We start from the raw sequence: 13,213 nt of genomic DNA, 5'->3' as shown, positions 1-13,213 counted from the left end.
CCATTGTCTTCGTTAAATCGCCGTGACTTTTGCGGTTGACGTTTCACGACCACAAAGATTTTTGCGCTTTTACCTGCATATGCGTTTTGATATTTCTTTTACCATCATTGCGATAAACAGGATAAACATTATATAATTTCTAGTGTATCTAATTTCACCTCAAACCAAATAATTACTGTACGATGCAAATATAAACGCGTATGTGCGTCACATTTGAACAAATGTTATCTAAAATTTAATTTCCATTTTCCGTAAAATTAATGTATATTAATAGTTATACATAAATTCAATATGATCCTATATATGAGACGCAGAAAAATGCAGATAAAAAGAATATAAAGGATACGCGTGGCGAAATATAAGTCTGACCCAGATGAAAAGTCCGATCGATAAATGGCGACCCTTTGGGGTCATTTTTAACGACACTTGCGTAATACGATAAGTACAACTTAAGGAGGAAAAGGTACGCTCATTACTTCGGCTCGTCAGGAGATCGATATTGCTCCGACAAGAGAAGATTACACGCATCACTGAGCATAAAGTCGCTCCTGTGTTCCAGGACCGATCTTTTAATCACCGTCGCGAATCTTGGCTTGTCTGAGATATGGCAATTCACGCCTGTCTCTTCTGAACTTCTGGACTTTGAAATTACTTTCGCAGCAGATTTCAAAGAAAAGTGATTTCTATTATACAAAGTAAATTAACTTAAACGAATTAAATGGCTCGAATACGAAGAATAATAGCACGAAAGGCCGGAACACTTTTTAATATGATTAACAGCATTTCCGAGAACATTATGAAGAAATAAAATTGACATAATTATTAGAAGAGAAGAAATAACATTATGCGTAAAATTAAAATAAGGAAAATGTACCGATAAAAATTGCAAGAATTATAATAAATATTTCTTTCAATATTAATTAAACAATCAAATAAATGCATAATGAAATGATACAAATGTTTCATTTGATCAATTAATATGCATTAATTGTACAAATATGTACGTAAAGTTATGTCTTATTGGTATATCTCGTTATAGCAAGGACTTCGCAAGAAGACGCGTCCCTTGGCAATCAGCCTCACAATTCGAACAGAAGGGCTTTGTCCTGATTAAAGTTGACACGAGACAACATAGATTGCAGGTAGTTAGCCGATCTTGCATTTCGGCTTTGTATTACGAGGGAATTTGCAGCATCCACTACCTCTCGTCGGGATTAGAGACGCATCTCGAGCTATATAAGGGTTCTCCCTCTTTCTAAAAGCGGCGCGCAGGTCTTCTTGTCAGTCTTAGATAATGCATAGGTATATCCAAGTTTCCGCTCAAACCGGGAAGCAACCGCTCGTAAATACTTTATGCCCGCAAACGGAGGCGCGGTAGCAAATGCGGTAATCTCTTCTTCCGCTGACTGCATTGCGATTAAATATGATGGTATAATGGTACATTTTGTTTTAGTTCTCAAGTAACTCTTCACTTAAGAAAATTTTAAAAAAACTTGAAAGGTTTAACTATATGCGCATAGATTACTCGGTAGAAATCTAAATTTTAAGCTCTAATTATGTTGAATTTAAATCGCTATTAAAGATCTAATAAAAAATATATTTTTTCCATCTATATTCCACTATGAAGGTGGAGAATAAAAATTTAGATTATCGCGTTTTCTTCAAACGAGAATTTTTCGTCACGAATTTCCAATATTTCGTTAATCGCATTCCTCGTCAAATCGTGAATTTTTAGAAAGATCACGATCGATCATCCTTTCAGCGTAAACCTATCATAAACGATCCGTAACTATCGTATGGCTGTAACGTTGCGTCGCTGTATTGATCAGCCGTAAAAATCTCAATTGCGATAATTAACTCCACCGCGTTTGTGCATAACGCGAACGCAAGTAGGGTTTCCGATTATACGCTCTGATCCTTATCGATTTTACACTCCCTTTCTATGTCTTAATGTTCCAGCATCTACGCAAAGAACCGATAGCTTTCCCGGGTACGTAATTTCCAACAGTGTGTACTCAGGCATACACGTGCGCCTTCGTGTAAACGAAGAGGACAAGCATAGTTTTTATATTAGGTCAAACAAGATAATTTCACAATATAATCATTTCTATAGTTGGCTATATATATAAGAGCGCATCACGTGTATTTTAATTTCTCTATCTATATTTTTACGGGACACATTATTCGAAAAAAGATATAGAGATAAAGTTAGAAAGACTATATATAGTTATAATCTTTGCATTCAAATATAGAATCTTTAATCAAGAAGCATAATGCACATTATACACCGTGTATAAGTTTAGTGCCACTTTATCGACTTCCTGATGCTGCACCTGTGTGCATTAACTCTCACCTTAATTATATAATAGCGTCACTATCTTTGAATGCACGACCTGAATACTATTATCGTGTCATTTACTAACTTGCCTGCTTGATATCTCAACTGTTGAATTGCAAAACGAGAGGAGAATACTTTGGGTTTCGAGATTGTTGACATCGTAATATTTTGATGTAATAAATATCGCATGGCACAGAAATATATTCCTCTTCCATCAATCCTCTTTTTTTTCAATAAAAAAAAGAGCATAATGAAAAAGAATAAGATTTATATTTATTTATATTTCTTTTCTATATAGACATTAATCTGAAAAATTTAAATATTCTGACAAAAAATATGAAACAAAGATGAATAAAATTGCGTACAAAACCACCTTCTATAAAATCGCAATCCAAAAAGGTAACTGTATATTAAAGCGCGGATCACAGCACGAATATTCGCGGATTAAAGATAGAGAGTTCAAAAAGGCTGCAGTTGAAGAATATCAAGCCTTGTTAATGATTCACCACTTTTTCCAGCCTACCATGGTTTTAGCGCGATATTACGCCATTCCTATGCATTTTTCTTTTTCTCCTCAAGATGCATCAGCCACTGAATATATACACGCAATATCGCGAATAATATATCAAAACCGATGCACGGGAGCATAGACGAGTGGCTTCTTCGCGAAGCCTCAACCGACGTTTCCTGTTATCCCGCGCGCAGTGATGATAAATAGCAGATAGAAGGCGCGCGATACCTTCGATGATACGAGTAGAGAAGAAAGAGAGAAAGATCAGATCCAATACCGACTTAATTAAGGAGCATGATCGCGATTATGGCACGTCGCTGCAATCTACCTACCTAGTCGTTACGCATAATGCTGATTATTCATTGTCAATCGGATCGGCGCGGCGATGCAACAATGCACCACCGGACGCCTCTAACAGGAAATCGATCGACGGATTAAGAACAGTTATTCTGAGATCGCCACCGATTAATAATCGCCGCCACACCGCGCGCTCTTAATCTTATTCAATCATCTAGTGCGCTGTAATAATTATCCCGTCCATCGAATAATCCCTCTTTTAATCGTTTGAAAAACAGAGTTAATCTAGGAGGAAGTGCATATAATCTGACATGAAATAAAATCGCCAATAGCCTCGTTGATTAAGTTAGAATTGCTATGTTCTTCATCTCAAACATTGCGCGATCCGAATATAAATGTAGTTCTAGAATATACAGAAATATCGACCCAGAGAGATATATGTTCGAACCAAAGGTGACGCTTAATTTTTTTTAAATGGATTGTTTTTATAATTTTAAAAGCACTATAGTTACTTATTTTTATTTTTGTATCTTTTTTATATAATCAATTCTGGCTGTCGATTCTATTCCTCAATATTAGAGTGTCGCTCCTTCTCATTTATAATCTCCTAGAATCAAGGGAAGTTTCGTTAGTAGATAAGACTGTCCACAACAGCTGATCTAATTTTTCTAAATGTCAGTGGAAGACGCGGTGAAAACTGTCCCCTCGCTTTCGCGCGCTCTTTTTTTCTCTCGTTTTTCTCTATCTTTCGAGCGTACTTGGCTATCCGTTGACCGTGGCACTAATGAAGGGAGGATGCTCCAGCCGTCTAGCCACCATGCCTCTCCTATGCAAAAGGAATGGGCGAGGTTGCCAGGGTGACGGCCTGCCGGCGCCCGACTAAGAGGGTCGATACTACGACACCGACGTCACCAATTCGTTCTTCGTATCTCAAAAATTATTCTATTCGCTATCTTTTGTTCGGATCCTTGAAGAGGAGAATATGGGCTTCGCGAAACGATTTGATACGAATAAAACTCTGAAGCGATAAAGAAGATTGCGTTGTATTTTAGACGTCACTCTCATATCTATGATTTTCAATCATATATTTTTTAGTTAAAGAATATACAGTATATCCTTCGTTAATGTAATAAAAGCACCGGTATCATTTGCATCTCAGAAAATTAACAAACTAATTTAATACAGACAAGATATAATAGAAAAACTGCACCACTCATTTTTCAAATATATATGCGGTCAGCTGATTATTTTCATACTTATATTTATATTATAAAACAATCCGGAGTTTTGTTCGTATCAAATATTTATAAAATCCTGATCGTAATTATGAAAATTATAGCTTATTCTGTGTAAGAAACATACTTTTTTTTTTTTAAATACAACTCTGAAAGGATAAAACGTAATGCACAACTACACGCGAACATTGGCACGCTGCGATAACTTCATAATGCGACCGTATCAAAGACGATAAAGATAATATGCATGGCGCATTCACATTCATACGTTCATTTCTCGAGTAAACGGACCTCGTCGAGCGCGATTCTGGTGATTCGAACGAAACGGCGACGCCGTTATTTCGCTGCGGTAAGAGTTTCAAAATTTACGATTCGTCGAGTACCGTATACGTGTCCCAGTAACCCGCAACCAACAAAGGAAGGAAAAGCGAAGGCATTGTTAAGAGTTCGTGGAAGTATGAAAATAATCAGCTGGCCTCTCGCCGAGCATCATCGAATCGTATCACGCTGTTTATCATTGTAATGATCGTGTAGTACAATACGCGTTTATTCCTTTAAAAATCTGTGTAAGAAATACTACATTTAAATTTTCATGTTTTCTTCAACATAAAAAGCAACGATCTCGATTTTTTGCAACCAAGATATTTTTAATAATAAAGAATATCCGAACTGACTAAAATAAATTGGAACAAATATTTCTTGTTAATGGAATTTTTAAATAACATCGTGATTGATGTATATTATTTTCTTGCAATTTTAACATATAATATCACAAAAAATTTTCTAACGTTAATTCCCTAATTACATTTTAATTTTTTTGAATGTAATAAAGATACAAGATGCAAGGAATGATGAACAACTAATCTCGCCAATATTCACGAGTAATCACGCCACAGTTCATAAAATTTTACGACATGAATATCTCACGAACAACTCGACTTTTTTTGCTTTTATGGATACGCATCTCGCAATTTCTCGTAACGCTAAAACAAAGAAAAATGCTTCGTAAGCGCATAAAAGTGTTTATTCGTGTTGAAAGATCGAGTGATCAGTTCAACATGAAAACATCAACAGCTAGCTATAATTGCATGGGTTTGCGATATTCCCTCTCTCTCTTACATAAAAGATATTTCATCTATAATCTGAAAACATCTTAAATATACTACATCAATATTCATCAGAAATTTTCCCAAGATAATTAAACTGAGTTTGTGTGCAAAATGCGCGCAAAATTTATATTTTTCTATCGCGAACAGAAACCATTCATGATGCATACAATAAAGCATAATAATGTGAAAAATAATTATTATAAAATAATCTTATACTTTTTATAATAAAACTTTCAATTTTGTTTTAAAAATTATTAAATATAAATGAATAGATGCTCGTGTTATTCGAACGATTGTTCGTAAAGATTATGCAAACCGCAATATCCAGTGTCAGTTTGGTTTCAATGCATTCCGACTACCGATTGCATCGGCAAACACGATCGAACAGAAGTGTCTGATGTTTACGTCAGAATCTGCACGTATTCAACATGTTTGCGAATCGTGATCGATGTTTGTAAACGACCGTGCAAGTGATCACGGCAGTATGTGGTCAGACCATCTTGACGAATTACGATTCCGAGTGTCGCAACAAGAAAAGCAAGGAAGAAGACAAACGCGATGCGTTACTTGTTATACATGATAGAAATATAAATTTATAATAAAAAAATAAAACAGAATTCGCGCGTGATTTTTGTGAAACTGAATACAAATTTCTCAACCTACATTTAATTCCACAGACGAAGAAGTATTTTTTCTCAGTATAAACAGACGGAAATACTTTCTAATCAACAAGTAACATTGTCAAGCTAAACTTCGTAGCGTATACTCTAGCAAAAATATTTATTTAGATTATGATATTTTTTAATGAATATTCAAGTTTAATTCGCGAGAATGGATCAAATATGTTTGTTTTTTGTTAATTTTACGTATCTATTCTTTTATTGGAGCAAAGTATAAGCTGTTTTGATTAATTGTTACTAACCACGCTACGTTGGCCCAGTTAAAGTGCCGTCTGAAAGTGTAACTAATTAGATACTTTCGAAAGTTACCGCAGAGTCTGACGTGACGTGTTTCATTCAGCTATTTTGCCGCAGATATTAATAGATATAATTGTAGAAAATTTTCAATCTATTAATAACTTATGGTAATGCACAAAAAAATTCTTACGTATATTTGTATAATAATTAAATATAAAAAAATATGCAGATCTGAAGAGAGAGAGAGTATGTGTGCATCAATTATAAAATATTTCCTAAAACTTTCATGAAATAATTTAAGAATTCAACTCAGAAATTTCGAGAAGAAACTACTTCGAATGACTTAATTTATAGAATTTACAGTTTTGGAAAGAAGTATATATACTAATCGGATATAATACAATTTTTCCGATGGATATTTTATCGTATTTTTAAACTTTATGTTCATTCTTCGCAAAACTTCACAATATTTCGGAAAATAAGAAAACATTGTTTTAATGACATTTTTGGGAAGAAGTTTTATCCTCAACAAAGTTTCGAACTGTACGTGACAATGTTAACAAACGAGCCAATATCATATTTTCGCTGTGAATTTATGTCCACAAAGCGTCGAAATCTAGATTTAACAAAACGAAAAATGAAATTTATATATAAATATATAGTTAAATAAATTTTTCGGAGTAAATTCCTTTAATCATTTTTGCAACTAATAACGATTATAATGGGTAGAAAGTTGTAGAATCAAATAAAATTCTGAACGGAAAACGATTGAGAAATATTAGCGTGAAAGATAGCGTGTGTAATTATTGTGTTACTGTAAGCATATAATTATTGCGCTACTGTAAACATACAATTATTGCAGTGTAAAATTTCAATGCTTGCTTTTTCGTCACGTTTCCGTTTTCGCGCTAGACATATCGGCGCGGCCGCGTCGAATCTGTCGTCATCGCTCGAACGAGCGCCATTGCGAAACGCGAAGAAACAGCCGCGGTCTGTCGATCGCGATTTGTGTGGGCAGTCTCTAAGGAGATACGGCCATGATTCAGAAGTAAGCGTGCACGAGCCAAGCGCTAACCGTAATATCGCGAAACAGTCGCGTATAAAACTATGACCTGTCAAAATCAGCTGATCGCGAGCCGCGCACCTGCGACAGAACGGCACGAGCGAATCTTTATACACGTATTACACCTTGTTTTAATTTCTCGCACGACATTTGCAGGACTAACTAACCACTGATTAATTACACCATTAATTACACCGTGGTCTGTATGTTACGATTAAACAAGATGATGACATCGATATCGAATTCAATCAATACTATGTCAGTAGTAGAAATCGTGATATTAATTAGATATATGTATATAAAATAAAAAGAATGTGCATATTTTATATATTTTTTCAAATGCGCACACGCTAGCATGTTGCAACATTATAAACTTTCATAAAGTTTCCTAATTTATTTCTCTCGATAAGGTGCAGAATATATTATATCGAACGTAGCCAATGGTATAGTTTTGTTTCATTTGCTGTTTATTTGTACAATAAGAGATATTTCTCCTTGTGCTGGAAAATCGACCTGATTCTATGCTCACTGTTATACTACACAATATATATGACCGAATATGTGGGATGTTCATTACGACGATTTATTCAGCGATCATCGTTATTATTCGCCTTTTAGGTCAACGATAACATGATCTGTTAAACACGTCACCCTGTGACCGGAATAGAGAGAGTCTTTGACAATAAGATCGCCGTGTTCGATCCTCTTATTATATCGACGCGTAATTAACTCGAGCACGGGACATCGCAGCAAGGATTAATTGCATAGAGAGGCTAATTATCGCAGGGAGAGTAATAAAGAGAAAAACGAATCAATACAAAATGGATCAATACTGTCGATTTCTCGCGGGAAAACGATTCCGACCAATGCCTTTCCGTTCGAGTAATACAAGTAATGCTGATAAATTCAAAAACCTCTCGAGAGCTGCGCTTTCTTCGGTCATTTCGTTTACATGCGAGCGTCTTCGGAAAAATTTCGAGCCTCCCTCGTTTTCTCGTCCGCTGTCGAAACAGGACGATCGGCAAAAGCGGGTCAATTCGTTCCATTTAAAGTCTAGGCATCGATCGATTACGATCTCGACCGTGATTTACGAGCTTGAATGCGCGCTGCTATGAAAGAGAAACTTTGCGCGCGCGCACGTCAAATCGATCTTTTGTCACACTAACGCGCGGTTGCCCTAACCCGAACCTAATTTATGACGGGACGTTAAACGATAGATAGCTCTCGCGTAGCAGTCTTTGCCAGCGAGCAGACTTCTTCGACTGACGTGTCGGTCGTTTCGTCTGGCTGCACGCACTTGCACGCAATCGACATTGCTTGATTTTCCCTCATGCGTATCTATATATCTATCGGAGCTTTGATCGTGCGATTCGACGTGTACTTGATTATTTTATCGTAACGTGATATTCGCGAAAAGAATCTCAGCACAAATAGTGACAATGTCGAGATGAAATGTATACGCAAAAATTTGCGAATAGTCAAAGCTTGACTTTTATACGAATGAACCTCTAAAAATAAATGATTTCCAGAGTATCGAGTATTTGTTTATTAATATGATAATGCGACACACACTGTATTTTTCATACAGTTAAAATAAATAGATAGTGCTAAAAAATATCTTAAGTTCATTAAAAAAAAGAGAGAAAAATTGTAAGAATAATATTGTTATATCGCGTTATTGCAAATCATGTCCCGAATTGAATCATCTCTATCACATGATAATGGACACACCCCAGATGCAGATAGTATCGAATCCGTTTAATCCGAAGCATGAATGTCCGGCGGCCGTCCGGATGGAAGATAATATACAAATCGAGGGCAGTGGTTTAGGAAAATAATTCGCTTTCTCGTGATTCAACGGCCGGAAACTTGTTCGTCCGCGGGGGGTTCAATTCAATTAATCGTACACATATTGAATATTTTTTACACGCTTTCTAGTGATTCTGCTAAGTGTTAACAAGTATAGATAGTGCTAACAGAAATTTCGTAATTAAAATGTGGAAGAAATTATAATAAAAAAATGAAGAAAAAAACAACTCGCCATTTAGTTCCGTGTTTTTTAGAAACATTAAGATTAATTAAAATTAATTTAAAATTACTTATAATTCATTATAATTTAATTGTAATTAATTCAAATTTATTACACGATTGTTACTGATTGTTATATGCATAGAAAATTATACAAGAAATCGAGAAGAATGTATAATTTATTTAAAAATTGTGAACAAAAGCAGGAAGATTTTCAAAAGAAATTGTTTCAAAAGAAATTCTTTTTTATTATTTTTATTTTTTATTTATAAATAATTGAATTTGATACAAAAATATTTTAAACGATATTATATAAAATTAAAATTTTTGTGTAGAAAATCTCTTGGCTTTGTCAATAATTTTTATTTTGCGCTAAAAATACACAATCAATTATCGCACGTATTATTATATTATCAGTCACGGTTTTATTGCGAAAATGAATTATTAATTAACACGATGGCAGTGATATATTTGCACTTTCATGCTGAAAGAAACTTTCAGAGTAGTATATTAAAGCATTTTGTGCTGTACTTTAATCTTTAAATGTATCCTGTTGCCATTTGACAACAATTGCATCGATGTTCCAATTCGAGATTTTTTACTTACTTTTGATAAAAAATTCCAGAAAAAAAATTAAATAGGTATCTGTTTTAAATATTTGAAATTAGTTTATGTGTCTAAGGCTCGATTGCACCAACATTATTTTAGCTTTAAGTGAGACTTAAATATGTATCTATCTTTATCTTTCTTTCTAAATAAATAAAGACAAACATATATTTAAGTCTCGCTTAAAACCAAAATGACGTTGGTGCAATCGGGCCTAATGCGTGCAAAGAAACAGAAATAGAGTCATGTGTCGCTTAAATCTCTGGTCTTGAAGGCTGTAATAGGTCATATAAAGCATACGTTAAAAAAGCCTCCAATTACACGCGACAAGTACAAATAGCTAGCAAGCATGACAGTAGCGGACAATACGTATAAGGAAAGTCTATGCTATTTTAACGGTACCAACAAGAATTTCTTCCACTGGACAAATTGACCTCTTTTTTGCTTTCTCACGTGATTAGTCGCAATTTTGCAATAAAAATGTGAGTTGTTTCTGCACAATAATAACGTGCATTATTATTGTAAAACTTGATAGAAACGTTGAAAGTAATGTCATTTCGTGAAACTCTTAAAATATAATTACGAGATTTAATTATTTATTTTTACTACTTAGCCTCGTTTAACAGATCATTAATTCACGGAGCACAATTTACAGATAAAAATATCCGATTTAATCTGCAGCAGTATATTTCTATAATAATTTAAAAATAGTAAGAAAAAATATCATAAGATAAAATGCAATATTTTTTAAAAAAATAAGTAAGTTTATATCGTAGAAGAAATATGGCCATGATATACAATTAAGAAAGGTATTTTTACTTTTGGAAGAATACAGGCCGCGCTTCGTGCACCGACCTTAATTGCTTTTAATTCAGCAAGAATAAAGACAATTAACGGTTCGACTATTGGTACATTTCTCGCTCCGCCTCTGATAATAATTAAACTCATATCACCAATATCCGTTGCGTCACATCTACCGACCGCATCATGTTAATATCCGCTTAATTTTTCTGACTAATTAATTTTCGACAGATCCCGTTACGCTGCAATCTCTCATATAACGCATAAATATTTGTATATTTGAACAATTTTATTATTCACTAATATAAGATAGAGCTACATTCCACTAATATTGCATTTATACGTTTACAAAGTTTATTTTGCTTTTCAATTTATATTCAAATTAAGAAAATAAATATTTCGTGTATGATATTCCATATTTCGATTTTTAAAAAAATTAATTTTATTTGTAGAATAAAACTCTTTCACTCCAAAAAAATGGAGCGTTACTATCAGCCGACATGATCTTAGATCTCGAATTGGAACATCGATGCAATCGTTGCCAACTGGCAACAGGATACATTTAAAGATTAAAGTACGGCACAGCATGCCTTAATATACTACTCTGAAACTTTCTTTCAGTATGAAAGTACAAATATATCACTGTCATCGTGTGAATTAATAATTCATTTTCGCAATAAAACCGCAACTGATAATATAATAATACATGCAGTAATTGACTATGTATTTTTATACAAGCGCAAAATAAAAATTATTGACAAAACTAACAGATTTTCTGTACGAAAATTTAAATTTTATACAATATTGTTTAAAATAATTTCAAATTTAGTTATTTGTAAATAAAAAATAGACAATAAAAAAATTTTTTTTGAAAATTTCCTTGCTTTTATTCGCAATTTTTAAATTCGTATATACAATTTTCAAATAAATTATACATTCTTCTCGATTTCTTGTATAATTTTTTATGTATATATCTGACGAAAAGCACGTGACTAAATTATGGACAGATGATCGCATCGCAGCAATTTTGCGAGAGAATCGGGCCAAATCTATTTTCAGATTTCAATCGTTATTCGTGTCTTCTCATAGTCAGAGCTTTCGCCAAATGCGACTTTTCGTTAAATGAAAAATGATGCAGACTGCATCATTTGAATGCTAATTGTCAAACGGAGATTAATCGTAAATATCTTAGAAAAATATTTCTATGTCATAGAAATCGAAATATCTAGTGATGCTTGTAATATTGAAATAGCATCTAACACAATAAGAGAATCACCTGAGAGATTTTTTAATTTCAGCATCTTATTTATTAGAAGATAAAAACGTATTCAATTTTCGCGCTATTAAAAAATGCTAAATGTTTACCTTGATGAATCATTTTCCTCCGCGAACTAGAAGTTCTTAATTGGAAATACTGTTGTAAATGCAGTTTTACAAAACAATCTGTGACTGTGACTCACCTGGAACAGAAAATTACATATTTGTAAGAAAAAGATGATTTTTTAAGTGCGTAAATATTTTTTTAATAAAATGAACACTGGAACCATAGTCAAAGAAGCAAAAAACCGTGACTAATGTTAACTTATATCGATGTCGCATTAACTTATACTCAATGAGATTCGCCCTAAAATATTATATGTATTATATGTATATGCTTATTATGCGATAAGTTTTTATTAATGTTAATTTATACGAAACTAGAATGTTTGGCCTCTATTATTTATTGCGAGAAATCAGAAAGTAATAAAAATTAATAATTTCTATGATCCTAAGTTTTCTATATATATTAATTTTTGTCCTTTTCTCTTTCGAGGACTAATCTCGGATTTTATTCGAATCGATTTTTTCTGTAACTCGTTCGAAAGTTGTTTGCAAAGTTGTAACAGAACTATTGGAATGTGACGAAAAAGAGAAAGGGAGGGGACATTGCACATGAGAAATATATGTGTGATAACACATACATACATATAAGCAGTAAACAGTGGTCAACGCTCAATTACATTCCGTTAGGGAAATTTAATTGAATCGTTGCCGACACGCGTCGATAGCAAGCCGATTGGAAAAGCGCAAAAAATTATGATCAAATGCAGAATATGCCGCTCGGTTTTTTTTATATCATTAATGAGAACAACGTGCCGCTTATGGTCACAAAATTTGCTCAATCTTGAGTCAAACAATTCTTGAATATGCGAGATACCGCGTCGATCAATATTATGTATTATATTATATTTATATTATATTATATTTATTGCTAGTTAAAGGCACACATTTCTTATTAATCATCTATAAATTGATAGTAACTAGCAAT

At 33.6% G+C, this 13,213-nt stretch overlaps 1 protein-coding gene across 24 annotated transcripts in view; it reads right to left on the bottom strand.

Moving 5' to 3' along the window:
- LOC145940340 (uncharacterized) overlaps positions 1-13,213 on the bottom strand; it is a 149,879-nt gene that overhangs the window by 98,815 nt on the left and 37,851 nt on the right. The window contains exon 1 of one of the 24 annotated variants that reach the window (XM_083045383.1): positions 12,271-12,343. The exons of 22 other annotated variants lie outside the window; for them this stretch is intronic. In XM_083045383.1, coding sequence (XP_082901509.1) covers positions 12,271-12,283 — 13 coding nt within the window. In that variant the 5' untranslated portion in view covers positions 12,284-12,343. Of the gene's footprint in view, positions 1-12,270; positions 12,344-13,213 lie in introns of those variants that run through there. One more of the 24 variants, XM_083045389.1, reaches the window with a different exon arrangement.

Source organism: Prenolepis imparis, unplaced genomic scaffold (genome assembly GCF_030444845.1).
Source record: "Prenolepis imparis isolate NDT839.2.m4 unplaced genomic scaffold, iyPreImpa1.0 SCAF_9, whole genome shotgun sequence".
NCBI classification, from domain to species: domain Eukaryota; kingdom Metazoa; phylum Arthropoda; class Insecta; order Hymenoptera; family Formicidae; genus Prenolepis; species Prenolepis imparis.
Note: the sequence above shows the minus strand (reverse complement) of the source record. Positions and strands in the feature narration are given on the sequence as shown.